Below are 23,346 nucleotides of genomic sequence, written 5' to 3'. Positions count from 1 at the left end.
TTTAGTCATTTACATTTATTCATTTTGGCAGATGCTTTTATCCAAAGCAAGGTGAGGTACAATACAACACAAGTGGAAAAAAAAAAAAAAAAAACCACACACACACACGCACACACACACACACACACCAGAGTCAATATTAGAAGTAGTCATTAGATGGATTTCTTACTTTAGACCTTTATTTTCTCACTACAGAGTTTTTTCCCAACCTACAGAAGTGAAAGAACCACCTGTTGGTGTGATAAAAGTGGATCTCTTTCATTCAGCAAAAATGATCTTAATCATTACTTTCATATATAATTTCTAAAATTATTGTTGAGATTATAATCCATTTATAATACAGATGTAGTGTGAGCCTCTGCTGTAGTTATAAATCTGTAATTGTTTATGTCTGCTCCCTATGTTTTAAATCAATATTAGTAAATAAATATGCATTTGCCAATTCATGCTGTGCTCATTTGGCCTCAATAATCCTTCTCCTTGGTTCCACAGTACACACACTCATCGTGGAATATCAGTTTGTATTTATCCATATGGTCTTCTCGACATCAAGTAACTGACCCATTACAGGTGTCTTACAAACAAAAGAGAATCCTGTCCTTATGATGCAATCGGCTGTCTGTCATGTGACAAAGTTCTTGTTTAGAACTGGGCGGTACGTCCAGTCCCGTTCATCTAATTGCTTTCCAGCTAGTTATCTAGCTTGTGCAAGGTATCCAGTTTGCTCATTTTTAGCAAGCATATTTGTTTCTTATTGTTAGAGAATGTTTTACTAATTCGCGTTAGATAAGTGGGTTCTTTACAACCACAGAATGTACTCGATATAACATTTAACAAGCCACGGTAAGTACAATTTAGTCTACAAAGTGTGTTAGCTTTAGCCGGCAGGCTAACTGTTTCCTATATAACTAGCTAGTCAACATAGATAATTTGCAAGGTCTCCTACATGTGTTTAAATTGCAGACAACAGTTAAGTCAGGACGCAGTCGCATCGACTTAAGTTTGTTGTAGTATTACCGTAAATATTTCGCTGGTAGCTACCAACATAAACTCTTTTGTTGACATACCTAGTTGTGCTCCTGCAACGCTTGTACTTCGTTACCATGGTGATATCACATGAACGCGCAGCCTCTGCGATGCCGTGAACAGAATGGAGTGTGCAATCTTTCACTAGCCAGCAAACCAGTTAAGTCAACGTTTCTTTTTTTCGTTAATTGATAAATTGAGCAGCATTTTTTTGTTCTGGAAATTGTCTGTTAACCAATACATAGTGAAGGAGTCAACACAATTTTGGAAAGTGTTGCCGATATAAATCAATTTAATGTTCCGTTGTTAAGCAGCATGGCTTTAAAATACTGGCCAACAAGCCAGACGAAGAGCAAAATCTGTTAGCATGTAAGTATTGATTGCAGCTAACTGGGTGTCATTGATAACCATGGTAAGCTGTCTGTCACTGTATAAGACGAGGTAATTTCTTTACAGCAATCTAGCCATTTAGATATGACTGGCTTGCTGAAATGTTCAGTACACATTTTTGCAGTCAGTAGATGATTCAGTGCATAGGAAAACTTAACCTGTTTTCTAACGTTACCTAACTCCACTTTCTAAGAGATTAATCAGGTCAGGAAAATAATGTCCTACTGTATCACACTCATTGGATTTGAGATTTGGAGATAAAATGTTCACAATGAAATTTTAACATGTAGCTAGTGTTTTCATTCTCTCTGAGCCTTGTCCCTTAGATAATCTTTTGTTCCTTTCAGGTATGCGGACCTGGGTCTGGTTTGGTTGGGAAATCATGTTATATATTTAATTTCTTGGATCAGTTCATCTCAGAAGTTGAATTATGTCCTCTGTGGAAAAGAATTGTGAGAAATGCAAGCCTTTTTACTTGAGGCCCAGTCCAAGAAAGACGAGTGCCGAGATAATAAGTGAAGCTCGAAGATCTCTGAGGACTATCTGCACCCAAAGACCCTTCACACCCAGAGATGACCAGAGGCAGTTGTTTGGGAAGGCCTCCTCTCGCTCCTCTGAGGGCAGACCTCCGTCTACTTTCAGGTCAGGAGTTAAAAATCACGTATTGCTTCCATTGTCACAGGGCAGTTATGGCAAGAATGGGTGGAAGGGCAGCTGAAACGGTTTCCTGTGCTGTAGTGCAGCAGTATCACCACCTGGCTGGCTAAGTAGACTGCAGTGCTCCCCTGCAATGCTCAGTCCTAATTATGACACCCTGCCTAATAAGCCCCCTTTTAATGAGTACAGCCTCACGTTTAAGATCCATAGAGACATGTCCCACTATTGACAGCATATGTAATGTGGGCAGGCATCAGACTGTTCTTAGTCATTTGTCAGTAAGTGAATTAGTGCTGCACTGATCAAACTCAGACACCCCCTATTGTTTTATGAGTGGCAATACCACTGCCCAGTAAAAGAAAGTCAACAGCTGCCTCCCCCATTTATTAGATGTTAATTTCCCTTCAGTTATAACAGTCATGCACACAATAGGACAGTGGATATGTTTGTATGACACACATCCTTTTTAGCTTTAAACAAACTTTTAAATACATTGCCCAAATGCACAGTGCTACCAGCAGCAGAGATACTCTCTGTAAATGGTTCTCGCTGTCACATGTAATGCAGAGTATCCCTCTTGTAGCACTTTTGCACAACTTTATAGCACTGGTGCATTAAACCAATCCTGCAGAGCTCAATGTCAAGGCAAATAGGGTATTTAAAGCTGGAGTGCAAGTGTTGCCTTTTAACATTTAATAAATTTATTTGCTTACTAGGTGCCCATATCTTGGGTGATATATAGATTGTATTTTACTTCCCATCCATTCATGTGGCTGGACGTTTGCTGAAGCAATTCCAATAGAGTGCCTTGCTCAAGGGTACAACAGCTGTTCCCCACCGGGGAGTTGAATGTGTCACCTTGTGGCTGTGTGTCCAGTTCTTTAGCTAAACCCACACCAGTAATTACCCCTGCCTAATTCTGTAAGCTGGTTACTTTGAGATTTATAAAGTGGAAAAAACTTCATGCTGTCAAGTGGATGGTGTCAGTCTTCATGTGTCATACCTCAAGGCAAACCTCTTGGGAAATGAATCCTGGTAGGAGGAATGAGTGGGCTAAAGAAGCCGTTTTTCCGAGCCCTGTGACACTTCTCCCATCCATTAACATTCACAGATGCCTCCTTCACCCCATTCATACATTCTAATCTCATTCTTTTTTTTCTTCACGGATGGGACTCATCTCACTGCAAACTCTTTATAGGTCTCTGACATGTATTCCCCTGCATCAAGTCAGCAGCCAAACACAGGCAAAGATGCATAAATATTAGGTTTTTCATTTAGTTACACAAGGTTCCTTTTTTGCTTTTTAATAAACTATTGTGTGGCAGTGAGACAGGATAATAAATCTTGTAACCTAATTTAAATTAATTTGCATTTTAATAGAAATGGACTTAAAAACATACAGTTTCTCCCCCAGTGGTCTCACCTCTTGACCAATGGCAGTGATTTCACAACTGCATACAAGACATTTGAAAGGGAGCTTAATGGCTGACAAGATGTCATGAACTGTGATGGCTGGGGTATTGTCAACACCCCCCTTTCACCCCCACCCACACACAGTCAAACAGCTAACTGCCCCAAAAGGTTGAATTGCTAATGTAAAGACTGATGCCACTAGAATGCAGTTTTCAGAAAGGGTGACAGCAGCTTGTATCATGGAGGGGACACGAGCACAGGCACCATTCTACCTGCCAAGGGCTCAAGTTTTTTTCTGTTCTGATTGAGTTCTTTTTGGAAGCCATTGTGCAGTATGTGGGGTATTGATTTGTCATAAAAAGAGGTTTGCTGTGGGCAGAGGGGCTAGTTTGCATACATTCTATATTTGTTTTGAAATACAGAATGTATTAGACCAGTTAGATGCCACCTTGTTTCAGGTGGAAATACACAATGTTGTTTAAGCAAAGTAGTAGTAAGCATTATTATATAAGCTATGGAAACTGATGTTTTATGCAAACAAAACATGGGGCTCTCCTAATGGGGTAAAAAAAATGACAGAAATAACATTTGTGCTAGCTGAGTTAACAGTGATCCAGCAATATTGTTCTGTACGAGAGTGTACAGGTTTTTGTTGGATGGTTGCATTAATTTAATTGGTTTACTAATGCAAATGTAAATTATTTTTTTCCCCTCTTTCAGTCTTCATGCTCGCAACTTTGAAGAATCAGATTCAAGGCCTGGCTCGGGTAAACATCTTTCTCCCCTGGAACACGTGAGTGTAATTTTTCTGGTTTACTGCACAATTGTATGTTTCTTTTCACAGACACCAAACACCTAAATACATTCTGATTGAAATGCATCTTACGAGAGATAAGGGCAATTTGGCATTTCCTCCGATTACTATTCAACAAAATTTCTCTGCTTCATTTGAGTGCGTTTCCACACATATTTTGCTTTTAATTGAATTTCATTTTAGTTCTTTCATTGAACACAGGGGTGAAGTAAAAAGATGAGTTCTATTTACATCCACATAGCTCCTCTGGAAAGAAACAGTGACATCATTTATACATTGCACTTGTGGTAATGGGATAAGATGGCTTTCGTTTTTGAGATTCTGCATGTGTTTGACAGCTGTTGCTTGGTATTGAGCTTGCTCCACATGTCTAAAATTGTGCATTTCTTCCTCCGTTTAAATTATCCCTCCAGTTTACAACTGCGGTATGTAAATGGCGTGGTAAAGACACGAACACTGGATCACGCAACCTCTGGTGAAGGGCAGAGAAATTAGAGTCCTTCCTGAAAACTATAGAATGTACATATTGTAGTAGGTGAAAGGGCATGTATAGGGCCTACGCAATGATATACCACTGTGCGGTCAGATTGGCCCGAAAAAAAGGAACTACACTTGGGTCCCCAAACTGAACCAGTGTTAAACAACCTTGGGAGTAAGCTGCAGTTTGGTTTTATTTTTGCAGGTTCTGAAGGGGACAGAACCGATCTGAAGCATTCACATAGCCTGAAAGAAATTAAATGAGCTGTGCTCATTTTTTACGAATGAGCTAAAATGAACCAAGTACTAAACACCTGGCTTTGTTGCTGTACCTGATCTCTACTAAGCCCTACTGCACATATGCACTCCCCTGTACCACAACAAAGAACTGAAAGTAGTAATCTGTAAGACAATCAGAGAAATGAGTCATCGATTGCTGCGACACATGGTCAGAAATTTAACCAAATGTTCTCAGAAAACAGAGGTACATTTTTATGATAAAAAAAGCACACAACACACACACACACACACACACACACACACACACACACACACACACACACACCTCATATCCTGTAAACAAAATGAATATGTATAATCGAGAAAGATGGTATCCTTTTTAACAGCAGCCCAGACATCCCAACGCTGTAGCATGAGTGTAATGTTAATACATGAATGTTGGATCCACCGTAACGCTTCAGGCATGCTCACCCCCCTAAAACGCCGAAGGTTTATTTCGGTGTTGTTGATCCGCCGGAGCCGAGTCTACGGCAGTTCGCAGAGAGGGCCGACGGAGGCCTTGTAATTTGTGCGTTTGCGGTGCTGTGTTTTTTGGAACAGAAACCCAGGCTGCCTGCGCCTCCGGATGATGACTTGGACAGCTCGGCAGCGTTTCCCAAACCTCCCGCTGACCCTCTGCAGATCAGGAGGGCGGGCGGCACTCGGGCCCGCCTGTTCAAATCCGGCTCTCTGGCAGGACTCCCACCAGTCAAGCGGCCAGAGGAATGTAAGCCCAAAGAGAGCTGTTTACGAGCCTGACGTTTTTCCGATGATTTCTGATTTAAGGAGCGTGCATGCTATCGAGCTGTTTGAACCAGCGGCCAGTATTGCTGCACAAAGCCAGTCCTGATTGGTCAGCCACCTTAATTGTAAGAAAAGATGTAAACAGGCACTTTTTGTATAGGCTGTGAATACTTTACTGGTGCTGTCACCATCTAGCAGTACAGTGATGTTACCTCAGGAGCTGCTTTTCCAGGTTGCAGCCATAAAGTAGAATACATGGTACATTTTTTAATGTTACTGATCCTACTATGATCTTCACAGAAAATGTAACATATCAAAATACTAGCTGTGGTTGGAACTGATCTGATATTGTTATAGGGTGACATAGTAAAAAACATTCTCCTGCTTCCATTACAAATATTTTACAATGTGATGTGTAAACTGGCTAACTTTTTATATTCTGTAGTGTCAGTACACAAAATGTACTGATTGTTGCTTTAGAGATGTTGTAGATATCATATTTTTGTCACCTCATACAAGAACACACATCCGTAGCGTAACAATTGCGATTGCAAGACGCTTAATAACGCTAATGAAAACATAACGAACCATGTAAGATAACACATGGTGGGCTGCACCGGTTGCACCATCGATATTTACACCAGTGACACACGTATTAACTTTGTTATGTCCTTAAAACAATATTATATTAAGAATGAACTGGGCTTTTTTTTTTTTAAGGCAAACAGACAAGAAATTGGTACATCTAGGTTCATCGCAACAAATTAATATCATGTTTGGTTGACATTTAAAGGAAAGGCATGTTCCAGGAATAAACTAAAATCCCCCAAGCCTGTGTGTATATACATATTTGAAAAGTGATACAGGCAAACTCCTAATGAGGGATTTGTTCTCCTTTTAGCCATAAAGAGGCAGAGTTCAGACCCTTCCTCTGCTGGGACCAGCTCACCAGCGCTAAGCAGGAACAGGAACCCCCTACTGACTGATTCTGCCAGCACCAAGAAGAGCCAAATGGGAGACCTTTCAAAAGCCGTCTGTGAGAAAACCGTCCCACGCAGACCTGCGAGCGAAAGGTACGTCTCATCTTTTCTGCCGGGTGACAGGGGTACAATAAGCGAAGATTAATAGATGCACAAAGGTTTCCATGGAGGGGCCGATTGTAGCGAGTAGTTCAGCCGGGGCCTCCTTTTTTCGAGCGGAGTTGGCCGCGGCTTAGCTCCCCCCCAACAAAGTGTGCCTTTTGGTGTGTGGAACCTTGTGTTTGCCATTGAGGGAGAAAGTGCCCTCCTCCTACTCCTCTCTTGTGGTTCTTTGTACATGCAGATTAGGTTCAGATATTTCACTAGACTGTACCACATCCCACACAGACAGAGGCTCCAGTACTTTGAAAGGGTTGTTTTTCAAAAAGACATTTTGCTGCAAAGCACATCAGTTGTATTGCGCAACTATCCAAAACATATCCTCAGCCTGGAGAGCTAAAATGCTGTTGGAATCCACTCCTGCATGGCTTTCACGTGATCCTAGGCATGACTTAGTGTCAACAGTGACAGGAGTATTGAAACACGCAGAGGTACATCTCTAAACGAGTTAGAAACAATACAGTACTATGACCTTCTGATTTTTAGGAAAGTTGGTGAATCTCTGCAACATCATTAATTTAATAATTCTCCCTTTTAAATTTTGTTGTGCACTTAGCATCCTTTATATGGCACTCCAGTTTTTGATATCCGAATAAGGACACCGAGTGGTACTTCAGAACTTTTCCTATTAAAACTTCATCCTTGGCTGCCTTGATAATGTGATCAGATGCAGCACAGATCAGGAGAGGCAGTCTTTAAACGCTATTTGAAACTTAATTATAATGACTCTGCATGTGATGCATTTCCATATTTCTGCTGAGGTAAAGAAATAGATCTTCAAAGTCTGAGGCTGATACTCTGTTCAGAGCTTCTGGTTATTGCTCCAAATGGGTTTCTATTAGATTTAGATGCCCATCTGCGCTTCACTTGCCAGACCTTTGTTTTGACTGGCGTGTTGAGCTTGCCTGAAGACACAGATGAGATCATGTCTCTGAAAATGTAGCTAAAACAAAAGAGGCATTATTGAACTTGCATCCAATCAGTGCTTCAAATTCCCAAAAGTTTCAGTTTAGAGTCGTGGTTTTGCAAGCCTCTGTTGATCTTTGCGAAACACAGATACAGCTTATTTCCACATATTGACTGATTTTAGTCTTCAGAGATGCTTGAAATAATATTTAAATTCTCTCTCACCAAAGCTTTTGTTTTGAACACATTTGTTTTGCTGTCTTTGGGTTGAAGTTATGCCTACAGTATTGAAAGTAGCTCACCAGTTCGGGTACAGCGTATTGCTTTGCAGTGGTGCATGTGCATGTTTCTTGCTGCGTTGAGTGCTACTGACACACCAGCCTTGTGCAAACCCCATGTTCAGTGCAATTCAACCAACCATTGGAATGCACGAACTGCAGCCTGTCAGACAGTGCCAGTCCTCATGTGTGTACTTGAAATGGGGAATCCTGTAGCATTTGGCTCTCAGACACCCAGAATGATTTCTTTTTAATTAACACATAGAAAAAAAAAATCAAAGTTAACTGATGCAGAGAAACAATTCAGAGAAAATCAAATGGTACATGTTGTAAGAATGTGTACTGTTGTGTCCTGCAGTTAAGTAAGTATAATCTACATCACAGCATACGTAAAATGAACACACACCCTGTCCTTACACATTATAGCAGCACCATTATAGCAACACCTAATGGCATTTCCTCTTCACAGAGTCAGTTCGACTGATTTAACCAACCAGTCCGCCATTTTCATTCAAGAGTACTGTAATATTCTTGCATGCCATGGGGACATAAAGGTCTCAAGGTGTGAGTGAGTTTATGATTGACTGATACATTGGTCAGTGAATCAGATGTCAAACACATGTCAGACCAGAAAAAAAAAGCAAACGCTGGCATAATATGGGCACTTTAAATGCATAATTGCAGTGTGATAACATTTATATTGCAAAACTTCAGTCAAAGTGTTGTAGATAAAGCCAAACCAGTGTGCGATCTGTGTATGATCTTGCCATCCTCTACAGTGATGTGAGAAAAATGATATTTATGACTTCTGTTCGTACATAACAACAGTGACACCTTGTGGCCTAAAGAAGCTCATCCTTCATTGTGAAACAAGGCCTTAATAATGGGTTAATGTGATGTAGTATACTTAAATCATTACATTCAAATCTACAACAGTGTGGGTTTTTGACATTTTAATGAAGAAAAAAAAAAGGTTTTATTTTCACCCCTGTAGTAAAGTTTGAACTGAAACATGGATTTTTTCCCCTCCTGTTCAAATATTTTCCTCTCCTGTACAAATATTAACCTTTTGGTATGCTGTAAACTTGTCCATGATGTAATGATCAGTTCCAGGTGTAATGACAGTGTGACAATCTAGCCTCTGTATTGTGTGTTGTGTTGTCAAATCTGCCTCACCCTGTTTGTTGGTCTTAGATATTCCAGTGGAACAGTGTGTGCTGGTGGTGTTGGTACACTCGTCACAGTCGCTGTTGGAGCACAAGCAAAAACAGGTTTGAACAGCAGTGAGCTATAGGTCTTGTACTCTGAAGATAATGCTCTGTGTGTGTGTGTGTGTGTGTGTGTGTGTGTACACATGCACTGCTGCTGGAGGACTCATATATACATATCTAATACTGTATTTCAGAGGCTTGAGAAAGTATTGAAAGAAACTCATTTTAATTGAGCTCAATCTATCAGCAAATAGCAGCTATGTACTTTTTTTGTCTGCAAGGTTGCATACTGTTTGCAACTTAAACCACTAAACTGTTGCTATGGGTTTTACTCCCACCTTCTAAATGCAGCAGCCAATCGCTGAAGAGCCTGTAAATGCCAACAGCTTCTTTCTGCAACTGCCAGACAGATATGCAAATGTTTAGTAAAGTACATAAGTGAAAAAAAAAAAAAAAAAACAGGGAAGTACAGATGCGAATGGTGACCTTTAATCTGATATGAAACTTCCTCTATAGCGATTTATTTTAAGAAAATGAACTTGTGAACTGTTGCTGGTGTAGGCAGAGTTCTTTAAATGGTAAGCAACCTGGAGGCCAAAATAGGTTTTAGTAATAATCATTGGTAATGTGCCTTTGAATAAGAGCTTACAGGTACAAGCACATCAACATGTAGTAAGATTAAGATTGGCTTTTAAATATGAAGAGGAAAAATGTAGTGATACACTGCCTTGGTGGAAAGGAGATGTCTCTTTGATGATTTGCAATCAAATTAGAACTACCAATTTGTGTTTACTTGGGACAAGTCATTTGTAACAAATTCTCCCTGCCAGCAATTTAATGCCATTAATAAGCCATACATACATAAAACCATAGAACAGAGATCAACGGTAAATCATCTGCAGTGTCCAGACAAATACTGCATAGTACAGGACATTTTGACAGGTTTTCTTGATGTTCTGAGGTTGAATACTGCACTGTGAAATTGTTATTTTTTTCCCCATTGCTGAACACAAGAATTGGTCAGAGGAGAAGTGAAAGATGAATTGGAGGAAAGTGTGTACTGGGATACCCAGGTCTTACCTCTTCTTCAGGAGCTTGAATCAGTCCCACAAGGTAAGATTTTCCCTGTGGTAATGCCTAATAAGGTGTGACAGCTACTAGGACTTACATCCCAGGCAGGGATATAATGGATATTGTCTCACTGCAAGAGGTTTTCCGTTTCTTACGTTTGTTGTTTGCAAGAAAGATCTGCTGGAGTGTAAACAGTCATTTTTGGATTTTGAGGTTATTAGTGAAGACATATTTCAAAAAAGCAAGAATTCTGGTGGGAGAGACCTTTTGACAGCATTAAGGATTTCAGTAGACTGCACTCCATGCTGACAGTGTGGCAACCCATCAGGAAATGAAATCTAATGGATGTAAATATTTTACTCCTTTTAAAATTGAATGCAAATTAGATAAATATTAAATATTTATTATTGAATATTCCAAGTGCCTCTTGGCTCATGCATAAAACACACTGCTCATAGTCAGAGCTGAATTGCCAGAATGAAAGTGTGGATTAACCATTACATGAACTGGAATTCAGTTGCCCCAACATTTTTGTCACAGATAATGTACATTTTCCAAAATGAACTGTACATGTTCCGCTGTCGTACCCGTTTTCAATGAAGCATTAACTCATAAGAACCAGTCAGTCAGTCTCCTTATGTGGAGTTAAAGTGTAGCTGAAGAGTAATTTTCAAACCAGGTGCTGACAAAAGCACAAACTGTTTTGTGACATTGCTTCTCCTATGTATTACATAAGTGATTCTGTGATAATAATCTGGAAATGGACCATAACACAAGCAAGCCTCAGGAAACTTCTCAGGGACGTGTTTGCTCTGGTGTGCAGTAATCCTGAGTAAGCAGTAATGTTAAAAAAAGGACATGCATTTGCAAGCACAACCCAAAACGAACTGAGTCCCATCCCAGATGCGGCAGACAGCGTGGAGCGCCTCTGCAGCACCTGTGAGCAGCTGCATTGCATTCTGGGAGAGGGCGACCTGCTGGGCCGAAAGGGCAAGAGGAGGGCGACCTTGCTGAGGACTCTCTTCCAGCTGATCGACGTGGGCTCCGACCAGCTCAACCTGCAGCTGGCCAAAGTCATCCTGGCGGTGAGTGGCTGCTTCTCGAACCCCTGCAGCCTTGCACAGGGATCACAGCCATGACCGCTCTCACATCGCAAGGGTCAACACTGTGCTTGCAAAGCAGTATGGTGTGGTGGCAAGGGGCAGCACTTGTAACCTGAAGATTGCCAGCTCGTTTCCCAGGTGGAGAGCTGCTATTGTACCCTTGAGCCATTTACTGGCTGTAGCAAAATATCCAACTGTACAAACGGATAGGTAAACTGTGGAAGCAGCGCTGGATAAGGATGTGGGCTTCGAAGCAAATAAAATGTAATGTCAAATCAGAAAAGCTCATGGATAGCAGCTATAACAACTCAATATTGAATGAAACAGGAATAGGCAGCCCTGAGGGGTACAGACCACACTGTCAGGTCTGTCATTTTGTGCCGCTGACTTGGAGATAGTGCATTTAGTAGTGCACTGTTAGCACAAAGGTTAAGACGTGCATTACATCATGGCCATCAACACATTTTTTTGGTGAAAAGGAAAGTAGGGCCCAAAGATAGCTGTGATCACATGACATCTCACATTTATTTCCAGCTCAGTGTGAGTGGGAACAATCTGCTCAATATCTGCAAGCTAATCTTCAAGATCAGCCGCAGTGAGAACAATGACGCTCTCTTCCAAAATAACTCCATCATCGGTAAGAGAGAGACTTTTCTACATCCGAATTCTCACTGCTACAACCACCAGTGATTGTCAGTGCGACGCAAGGGTCAGCAGTTCTCTGAAAGGCATAAACTTAAGGAAAGTGTTTGGACATGACAAGCACATAATGAACACCCTTGAATAAGAGCCACACACCCAGCACGTTCCTTGAATGCTGAGCAAAGTACTTTACCTAAGTATTTTTTACCCAGAAATGAAACAACATTACATAACATGTTTCAAGGATAATACCAAGATCCGGTATTCCAGTATGGGCAGCTTTTCAGAGAGATTATAGGGGACCATAGGGGCACTTAACAGAATCACCACCAGCGGATCCAGGCTGTTAGTGTTGATGCTGGAAAGGGGCTGTGTTTAACTTAACTGTCCGTGTGCTGGCGCGCCCCAGATGCCCTGCTGTCAGTGCTGCACTCAGAGGACGTCCTGTCGGTGGGTGAGGCCGTGCTCTACTGCATGGGGACCCTGAAGTTCCTTTCGGGGAACAGGTCGCTGCTCAGAATGCTGGTAGGCAAGGGCTCCGTCACCACCCTGCTGCAGCTGAGCGAGAGACTCGGCCGCGGCGCCGCGCCGGGTGACGCCCACTTCCCCATCGCGGGTCACATCCTGGTTCAGGTGAGCACCTCCGCCCATCCAGCGGGTCTCTCTGATGTGTCAACAAAAGGGATATTTCCCCCCCTCCCCTGCCTCTCTCTCCATCTCCATCTCTCATGGTTCCACCATCCGGCAAAGCGCCCACATTTTCCCTTCAACAGTGGTGTTCTTCCAGTGTTTAAATGGGAACAAAATGTCAGAAGTGTCTTAGTATTTAAAAGGGGGGACAAAATGTGAATATATTCACAGGAGTGTTCTGTATTGCACAGCCTGGAATTTGTTTTTGTTACTGTCTGGAATTTTTTTTTTTTTTTTTTTTAATGCACTTCCAGTGGCGTTTTATTGAAATGGTCTAGTGTGGAGTACATTTTGTTCTATAGAAATTATGCCTATCTGCTTAACTAAACATCCTGCAAAAACACCACTGCCGAGCACTGACGTGAATCCGTGGAAAAGGAGCAGTGTTGCTACGGGTTTTATTGTCGCCATAATGTAATTACAGCCCAAATCTAATTCTTGTCAGTAAACTGCATAAAGGGCCACTGATTTGAAGTTGCACAATGGGGTTGTTGCTTTGCTAGCAGTTTCAGAGCGATTGGATGACATTAAAAAACAAACTGTAAAATACTGCCTGCATTTTAAATAAGAAAAGAGCTTTAAACATTAAGAGCCATCTAGAAATTAAGAGCTGCATTACCATGCGACTCAGTATTGAGGACAAATCAAGCCACGGACTTTCAGGTTGCGATAGTTTCACACTTGTGAGATGTGTGACTCATCCTTCTCGTGCAAATGTTAGCACCACTGAACACTGATTGAGGAGCATCTGACCACGGAGCGAGGCCATTGCTCTGCGTTTTGGCAGAGGCTGAATGAGAGAAGAAAGCAGGGCCACCACTTTACCGGGTGCAGGTCGATGGCCAGTAATCTCTAATCGGAGCATTTGTTTGTTGGACTTAGGCCTGCTATTGAGGAACAGGGTGTACTCGTCCTTAGGAGTTTCTTTGTGAACACCGTGACAACAAGCTTTTGTTGAGAGTCAGAGCCACTGTTAACCGCTTTCCTTGCGCAGAGGCAGTCAGATGAACACCCACCCTCTGTTCACACACTGAGGGAACACCGGCTATCCCCTGAGCACCCACCGTGAATTTGCACGCTGAGGGAACACCAGCTATTCGCTGAAAATCCATCCTACGTGCACACACAGAGAACACCGGCTATTCCCAGAAAAATCTGAGACAGGCCTGTTAGCTGGGATCAAAGGTTGTGTTTTAATGCCATATAGTTTAGATGCTGCTTAAGTGTCCACAAACAGCTAAACAGCAAGTGAAGTGAGGAGAGCCTCAAGAAAACAGGAAAGTTGTGTTAAATGTGTTAAGTAGTCTACACAACACAGCAGAGGCACACACACAAAAAAAAAAAAGTTTAAGACATCTGTAAGAATATTTCATAGGAATTTTATGTTTTATACTTTTGTGTGTACACTTTGTGGCTTTACTCCTCTGAGTTCATGTCTTTGACTTAAATAGGCCAAGATTGCTGTTCAGTCTTAATCAGCAAGGCACTGGATTGAATCTCTCCATGTTATGACTGCTGATTGTAACTGGGGGGGTGTGTTCAGCCTGGTTTAATGCCCTCCTTCTGGCTGTGTCATTCTGCAGCTGACAGCGACCCTGAGAAATTTGGCTGACCTTCCGGAGTCCCGCCCAGCGTTCCTGTCCAACAGGGGACTTCCAGAGCTGTGCGTGGTGTTGCAGCAACACAGTGGCGACAAGGATATCTGCACCAATATAGCCAGAATATTCAGGTAGTCTCCAAAGCCTGCTATATTTATTTTAGGAGGGGGCGGAGGTGTTCAGAGCGCTCACTTTTCATAGGCCTAAATGGAATCACACCACACATTTGAATTTAAATGGCACCCAGAAGCTCTCTCTAAAGGTGATCCTTAGTTCACCATGTTCATTCAGCATATATGTGCAGCTGGTGTTTGAATTAAGTGACACATACATAGATAAAAACTGACTAATAATTGTCAGTATATATATATTTTATATAATATTTTTTTATATTATTTATTTTATTTTTCACACACACACACACACACACTATACATAAGACAGAAGACAAAAGTATTTAGGCATAACACTAGGTCAGGGGGCCTTACAGGGATGATTATTACATCCTACCAAACACTTTCTCTGGATTTTATTTTATTAACAGAATAGCCTGACAGTTCCTATCCAAAAGGAATGTTAGGAGTCCGTTTCTTTACTGTGGCTGATCTTGAAGATCTCTTCAGTGTTTATTGTAGTCGGTTCCATAACAGCCTGTCAGATGGTGCTGTAGATTAACACCGAATGAACACAGTATTAAAAGTATCCTCAGGTAAATGGAATGAAACTGTTCTTTGTAACATTAGTGTTGCTCATCTTTGTCCCCAGCAAACTGACTTCCTACAATGTGTGCTGCACTGCGCTGGCCAACATCCCTGAGTGCTATGGGTTATTTTTAGAGCTGTTGAGAAAACACCAGAAAAAGCAGGTATGTTTGGTGACCCCTGTACGGCCTGTATTTATGCTCCTGCACCAGTGCGGTCAACTTCATTACATATAGTCAAGATATACTGAAGACTGTTGCATGTGTTAATAAATCAATGCAAAAAAGGTACAGCGCAGGCAAGCTCTTTTCAGTGAACCGACACAGGAAATCGGCCTCGGTGCTCAGGAGACAGGGTGTTCTATAGATGCCGCACACTCTTATCTCACAGGAATAGCTATATCACAGAATGTTCTCCAAGTCCTCATATAAGATGTCCTGTATGTGTTCTTGGCCACCAGCCTGGCTGGCAGCGTGCTCTACCCAAACTCAGTCAGTGGTGAGAGAGGGGGTGATCTGATGTCTCAGAGAATTACGCCACACTGACAGATCTGTACACGACACCAAAACCTATTGCCTCTTAACACATGTCAGCAAGGACTTACGTTGCCAGATGCTGTATATCACTAAATCATATCAAAATTCCTTCGTTTGTACCATTGTGAACTCAACTGAACTTTGCTCGTTTTATTGCGCACGCATGAATGTATTTTGTCATAACGCACGGACAGAGTCCAACAGCAGAATGCTTTTTAAAAGCTTGATCCGATTGAGAATGTTCAGGGTGTGATATGCTTGACAGGGAGGCTGCCCTTATGTACTTGGCTGTGTGCAGCAGGCTTCTTAAAAACAGCTTTACACATCTTAAGGGGAAAGTTTTAAAGCCATAAACACAGACAGGAAGAGGTTAGTGGGTAACACAAACACTTCTGATAAAACTGGTTTGACATTAATTTGGGGTTGTGATCTCTTCCTCACTTGTGTTTCCAGGGACCTTTGTGTGATGCACACCGTTGTTAGAGGGTTAACCATATATTATCAAAATGGAATCGCATGTTAAAGCAGTGACACATGCTTCTCAGTTTTTTGTTTTTTTTTTTTATTTGTACAATGAAAACATCTAGTAATTCTGGTTGTTTTGTTCTGAAGCCCTTATAAGAGTCTCAAAGGTCTACATCTTCATTATAAACACAGATGATGGAAAACAAGGTACTTGCATTTGCTACCAAGATGTGTATATTCCACTGTTTATTAACATATGGTAGGTAACCCTGTGCAAGGTGTAAGGTGAACTCGGGTAGTTGCAGGAAGCATAACCGTGACTAATTGTGACATCTGTGCTCCATTCAACACTGATGTTGCTTGTATCTGTAGGACCTGGTGGTGCGCCTCGTTTTCACTCTCGGAAACCTGACTGCCAAGAATAACGAGGCCCGAGAGAGGCTGTGGGCAGAGGAGGGGTGTCTGGACACCCTGCTGGGGCTCTTCCTGCTTTACCACCAAATGGACACGGCCGCTCCGGCTCCCAGAAACCCCGGCGGCACAGTGGAGGGCCAGCAGCCAGATCACAGACCCCCCTCGGGTGTGGAGGACGTCCTCATCAAGCTAATCAGAGTCCTGGCCAATTTATCCATCCATCCCACAGTGGGCCCCACCCTGGCCTCCAACACTCAGTGTGTGGAGCTCTTGCTCAAAGTGCTGGGTAGGCTTTCTGTATATCTGTGATATATATACACACACACTTATATAATTATATATGGGAGTGTGTTTATAATACATATTTTAAAATGCATGCATGCATCTATTCTGTACTCTTTGTCACGCACTGTCCTGTTTTATTCATGCGCCATTTCTGAGAACATTTGCAGAGGCCTCAGGTTCGAGTCGAAGCTTGCAGGATGTCAGAAAACCTGGTTTTGGCATGTGAAAGATGAGAAGTGGTTTTCGTGAGTTTTGACTGACAGGCACCAGGGGATGGCGGGTGGGCGTAACGTCTGCGATTGGCCCCCTGCGTTCAGTCCAGGCTGCGGTACCCCCGCCTCCCGCATTCAGTGCAGAGTCAGGGTTTCTTCTTCGCCGTCTCTGTTCTGGCTTCAGCAGTGTCACCCTGCAGAGTGATATCCTGTTTTGATCTCGTCTGCAGCATCGGTAACCAGCCTGTGCAGCCTTACCAGAGAGAGGAGGCACTGTGCTTGTTTGGAAGCTCTGCACCGCATCAAAAGGCATTTCCAGTCACTATCTGAAATGAACCTTCTCACCCACAGAAGTACATCACAATATAGTTACCTTTTGCGGTTGGTGTGAATTACTGAAACTGAGACCGAGAATAGACAGATTTTAACATTCCTGTAAACCGAAATACATAACTTTTAGCGCGTTGCTTGGCATGTGACTTCTTTCAGGGTACCAATGTGCCACAGTTGTATAGATATAAAACAGTACAATGAAAATTTGATGTAATTTTACCATGACAATACAGTGCACTATGACCTTATACAGTATTGTCTCACATTCAGGCAGGTCAAGCATGTCTTACAACAGATGCAACACACAGGGGCACAGCACAGTGCAATCTGCATGGGCAGAATATCAGTAGGTCAGTATCAGGCAGCACATGGGCAGTCTGCTCTACTGAGTGTTGAGGAAGCAGCCCGAGCAGGCAGGGGAGCGCCGAGGAGACAGGCGAGTGCAGGGAGTGAGCAGGGGAAATCGGCAGAGGAGGGGGTTTTTAGGAAGGAAGGGCAGAGTGTGACGAAGGTGGCAGAGGGCCAGACCCACACACTCCCACTCTGGATCAAGGCTCAGCCGTGCGCAAGATGCCCGACGCTGAAGCAGTTGTAACCGGCTTATAAAGAGAAACGGCTGCCTTTGTATCAGAAGCACACAAGACAGCGACTTCCCATGAAATATGCACGTAATAACTTTTGATTGCTTTGCGCTTTTTCTCCCCCCCCCCCACACACACACACACACATTGCAGATGTTTTAAGGCCGTGGTGGTTTCTGTGAAGTAGAGGAGTTCTTTGATTGTTTACAAATGTTGTACAGCTGTACCCGTTGCCTTTCGCTGAGAGTTTGTGGTGGGGTCAACTGTCAGTGTGTGGGCCCCTTGTGAATTCTCCTCACGTCATCATATTTCACTGACTGCAGACCTCTATTGTGTCACTCATTAGAGTCATCTTTGCTGCTTGTGTGTTTCTGGCCCTCTGGGTGACCATAAATGTCACCCCCGCACCACTAATGAGCGCACCAAATGGCTTTTGTCCTGGGGTTGCTCCCGATTTCAGAGCGCAAAGCGATCGACAACTGCGAGGAGCTGGTGATCAATGCAGCTGCCGCCATAAACAACCTGTCATTCTACCAGGAGGAGAGCTCGGCTGTGAGGGCGGGTGCGCTGAGCATCGCTGACCGTAAGAGTCAAACTCCTCACACCTTACACCAGCACCCACACTCAGGGCACAGTGCTGTGTTGAGAATGGCATGCATTTTACCTCTCAGAACTTTAATTTTTTTTATGCTGAGAAGTATGTCTTCCTATTCTTGCCTTAAAATTGAACACTACATTTCTAACGCCAGCATTGCATGAAATTAATAAATAGCATGTTGTTCATTGCAGTTTAAAGACGATACGCTGTAGCCTTGCAGTAAGCAGCGCCAGCGATTGTGAGCACATTCGCCATTCAAGCTCTACCACAAGATAACTTGTGCAACCTGACTAGACAGGGGAAGCCAAGTATACTACCATGCATCACAGTCACTAGATCACAGCTTGCTTGATAATCCTGTTAATATCAAAAAGTGGTTTCATTTTGTCATTTTCAGATTGATTCAACTTTTGTAATGCTTCATTTGTCAAACTACAAAAAATGATTGTATGCAGACTGATTTGTGTTGTATGGGCCAGTTGCGGTGTGCTTTTTTTTTTTTTTTTTTTTTTTTTTAAGGAGTGCTTCAGAGGTACATGTTTTTAAAACCTGCAGTGATGTTGAAACTGCTGCTGAGCAGGAACATGGACGGAATGCTAGAGGCCATGCGCGTGTTTGGAAATCTCTCGCAGTCCAAGGTGGTCAGGGACTTCATCGTGCAAAATAAAGGTACGCTATGTTCCACACACGCATGCACGCAACATCCTTCCTTCACGCAATACCCCCGCTGACAGTGAATTATTCACCTGAAGTCAAGTGCGACTTTCACAGGTCAAAGTATACCACCTCCCCTATGGAAGGTTCTGCAAGGACAGGCCCTTCTTCAGAATGTGTGGATTGAATCTTAATACCTGAGCTCGGTGCTTCAGATTACCCACGATCATATAAAATCAGCAAAAACAAGGGGCTTGCATGTACACATGCATGAGTGGTTTATTCCCCCGTTGTTGGTTTTTGTCTTGCGTGTCTCTGTGCTGTAATGTTCTTCACACGTGTTTGTCTCGTGGCCCAGTCCACCAGTTCGTGGTGACCCTGCTGGACTCGAAGAACCAGGACGTTTGCTTCTCTGCATGCGGGGTACTCATCAACCTGACTGCAGACAAAGGCAGGAGACCCGTACTGCAAGAGGAAGGAGTTATCCAGAAGTAAGGCTGCATTTGTGGAAGTGCCTCCTGCTAAAATAAGAGCCTGATTCAGTCTGACCACAAAGCCGTTTGTCCCAAACTCTGACGGTCAGAATTTAGCAACATTATCAGCAGCTGCCAGTATCATGTAGGAACAAAAAGGCGGTGTTCGTAAAATTCAAAGTCAAGGACAACCCTTGGTTACATTGAGTCTTCACTGGAAGTTTGATAAACCACCCACTTGAGTGGTTTTTGTGTTCAAACTATTCACATTTTAGAGTCCTAGCAGTTATACAGACAGCATCTGCCATCACCTCTTCCTCAGTGGGCAACCCCAAGTGTCAGGTGATGTTATTTCCATCTGGTTTTTGCTCTTGTAATTGCACCACACTCTGAGGTGGAGCAGCAGAGCCATCAGACTACCAGAAATGGTGGTTCACCATGCCCCTTGCGTTCCCCCCCCCCCCCCCCCCCCCCAACCAAATCCCTTTATGAACTGAACAGAAAACAAATGACTGCTGGTGCTATATCACCAGTCTCCTGGCTCCCAAATGAGTTAATAAAGCTTATGAAACATCACTTGTCTCCTAGCCTATACCCAATCCCACAGCCTTCATTTCTTTCAGCCATTTAATCTTTTCCCCCAAGCAGCCACATTCCTTTCTCTCACTACCATTCATCACTCAACTCCTGTCTCCCAATAACCACAAAAGCCTTAACCTCAGAAATTATACCCTCCTGGCTAATTAGTCAGTCAGTCAATACCTGTGATGTAACCACATTCTCATGCCTGCTCGTATGATCACTAATTAGTTGACCAGTCAAAAGCCTGGGTTATTTCCTTATTCTTATGCATACTGACACCACACCCAGTCATTCAACCAATCACAAGCCTGGGTTATTACCACATTCTCATGCCTACTCATTCCAACCATGCTTATGATACCCTTAGCCCACCACACACCTGCCATAATCCTGGAATTCAAGCCTGTATGGCAGCTGAAAGTTGAAATCAGTGAATGGAAGTAATGAAACACGATTTTTACATCTTTGTTGCAGACGCATCCATACCTCCGGTTTCCAATTTTAGAACTCACAAATTTGTATCCTGTTCAGAAAGCTGGACTTGTACTGGGGAGATTGAGGAAAAAGGTCCAGAGGTTGCTAAAGGGAGCATGGCATTAGAGTCTCATTAACTCTTGCTCCAGAAGCACAGACACGTGTCTCTTATTTCGCCCCCGGAGGTGGTGACCTCACGCACAGTACTGAAGATGCAGAGGTCACGTGACTCGTGACCACCGATGTTCCTTCCTATAGGCTGCTGGACTGCCTGAGGGACTTTGGGCCGGGGGACTGGCAGCTGGCTGGCCTGGTGTGTCAGACCCTGTGGAACTGCAGCGAGGAGGGGGTGGCGCTTTGCTTCAGTGAGCAGGAAACCCACACAGCGCTGCAGCTCCTGGCCCTCTACACGGGTACGGAAGTGGCCCCTTTATGACCATTTCAGATGCACACAGAGATCTCTTGTACTGCTTGCAAGAGGATGTATATTTTATCTTGCACAAATCTGAATTTAAAATGCAAATGCTTTTCCTTTAAAAGATCCATACATTGTTCAGCCCAGTCTGTTTAATCTTATTGTGCATGTGTTCTGAAAAGTTGAAGATAATCACCTTAACCTTAATAGTCACCTTAACAGGGAGCGCCTGGAGAATATGATTTTATTGAGCTAGGTTTAGTATTTAGCTTTCACATTGCAAGAGAAGGACATTAGAGGGTCAGGTGCTAATGTTGGCACTTGAATTGGCAGACTTATTCCTGTTCACTTTTGAAAGGGTTCACAATTTCTTCTGCATGTCTGTCAACAGATGAAGAGCTGGTGCAGCAGTGGAACATAAGTGAAGACATAAGAGAGTTCCATCGGGCATGCTGGGAGTTGGAGTTCATTCCTGTAGCTCAGAGGCTGAAGAACAGGATCCAGAGTCAGGTGAACCTGCTGGAGCCTCTCACCACTCCATCTTGACAGTCTCAAGCATGCAGACAGCCACAGCTCTGTGTGCTGTGTGCTACTGTAATAATCATGCACTTTAGTGTTCAGCATCAAGCCTTGCACATCGATACTGTTATGATTTACTCTACCTGATGATATCCTTTGGTGAAAGTGACTTGCTGTTTGCACTTTAAACAAAAAGGAAAAATAAACATTTTGCAATACGATAAATTATATAGTTTTTACTTCAGAAGTGAGAGCCGTTTGTGTGTGCCCTCTGTTTGCTGGATATATTTTGAATTGTTACACTATGGGTCAACAGTGTGAATCAAACACTTAAAACAGCATAACTTTAAAAGCTTTATTACACAAATATGGCAATTCCCACCAGAACGCAAGGGTGACAGTGTTACAATCCGTCAATCACATCAAATGATACAAAATGGCACCCATCCTCTAACGAAATGCATTTGCTTTTCAGTAACACAGTCAGAGGCTGTACAATACAACGTTGCTAACACAACTTCACATTACATTTCCATAGACTTCACAAGCCACAAGTACAAATTCAGGATGCACTTTACATCATTTTAGTTGACGTGGAATAGTCAAAAGGAGCAAATCATTGCGAAGTGTCACCATTACTGTGGAACTGTTTTCACCTGATTGACATCAGGATGAGCCAATAAGAAGGTAGGTCTACAAGAGAAGCATCATGGGGGATGTTCCAGATGCAGCTTTGAAAAGCTACCTATAATGAAGCTGAGGACCTTCCCTGATGTTCTTGAAGGATGATCTAGTGTGATGCACTGTTGGGCTATGAACTCAATAGGATTGAACCAGAAATCTGAAAAAGTGCACAAATGCCTCAGGTCCCCATATGTTATCAGCCCACATATAACTCGCAAGGACCCTGTCTAGTACAGTGTCACTAAGGAGGTGTGTCATGATTGCTCTTTGAACTTCCTAAAGGTACACAACATGGATAATCAAAACTGGACTCTATTTCCCGCAGGTAGCATGTTCAGCATTTAAATTGTCCAACTGAATTTTAAGATTACATCTACTGTAATGTGTGCCTTTATATGAGTATACTTTGGAACTGCACTAGCCCAGCGGAGAGCATGTTTCCATTTACGATGACCACCTGAGCTAAAATCCTCATGGGCCGTTTAGTTTTGAGTTCTGATATTGAATTTAACACTTTGTAGAGACACATCAGAACTGCTCACCTTGTGGGGTTAAAGATTATTTTCAGATTCAATGTAAAGCACATTTTTTATTGAATTTGTAAATGACCATGGTTATGGTATGGTATTGTATGGTATGGCAATGATGGTCTGTGGTATGTGTGTTACTATGTGCATGTTCAAAACAGAGGGAGGCAAAATGCACATACATCTGTAAGGTGCAAAGTAGATGGCGTTTAACAGTCTTGCATGTAAGTATACCCAACATGGTTAATCGTCCTCATTAAGGCAATGACAAAATTAACTGATGAGGGTATAAATATCTATCCTGGAAGCCTTATTTTTACTGGTGCAAGTCAATTTCGGCTGTTAACAGTCTTTATATGCATATCAATTTTGTGTTTATCTCTCGGTAAATTTAACAAGCTGTTTTACTGTACATAGGAAACAGTTTGATGGAAAAAAATAGTTTGAAACCCAGA

General features: G+C 42.7%; 1 protein-coding gene across 1 annotated transcript; it reads left to right on the top strand.

Annotated features, from left to right (window-relative positions):
• Positions 1-762: 762 nt before the first annotated feature.
• armc2 (armadillo repeat containing 2) lies at positions 763-21,795 on the top strand. Its single transcript, XM_036549930.1, has 19 exons — positions 763-843; positions 1,072-1,185; positions 1,764-2,058; positions 4,207-4,279; positions 5,618-5,783; positions 6,702-6,873; positions 9,318-9,394; positions 10,349-10,447; positions 11,318-11,490; positions 12,043-12,145; positions 12,560-12,783; positions 14,424-14,569; positions 15,204-15,303; positions 16,513-16,840; positions 18,426-18,548; positions 19,119-19,232; positions 19,576-19,708; positions 21,005-21,159; positions 21,553-21,795. Exons 3-19 carry the CDS (start codon positions 1,847-1,849, stop codon positions 21,705-21,707), a joined length of 2,553 nt encoding a protein of 850 aa, XP_036405823.1. The 5' UTR covers positions 763-843; positions 1,072-1,185; positions 1,764-1,846; the 3' UTR covers positions 21,708-21,795.
• Positions 21,796-23,346: the final 1,551 nt, after the last annotated feature.

Source organism: Megalops cyprinoides, chromosome 17, assembly GCF_013368585.1.
Source record: "Megalops cyprinoides isolate fMegCyp1 chromosome 17, fMegCyp1.pri, whole genome shotgun sequence".
Lineage (NCBI taxonomy): Eukaryota > Metazoa > Chordata > Actinopteri > Elopiformes > Megalopidae > Megalops > Megalops cyprinoides.
The sequence above is the reverse complement of the archived record's forward strand: the minus strand, read 5'-3'. Positions and strand labels throughout refer to the sequence as shown.

Excerpts from the sequence above, each read along its gene's own strand:
- armc2 (XM_036549930.1), top strand. The coding sequence starts at position 1,847 with ATGTCCTCTGTGGAAAAGAATTGTGAGAAATGCAAGCCTTTTTACTTG. Across the intron at positions 10,448-11,317 it reads GCTTGAATCAGTCCCACAAG|ACAGCGTGGAGCGCCTCTGC; the intron begins GTAAGATTTTCC and ends CAGATGCGGCAG. Across the intron at positions 19,233-19,575 it reads CTTCATCGTGCAAAATAAAG|TCCACCAGTTCGTGGTGACC; the intron begins GTACGCTATGTT and ends CTCGTGGCCCAG.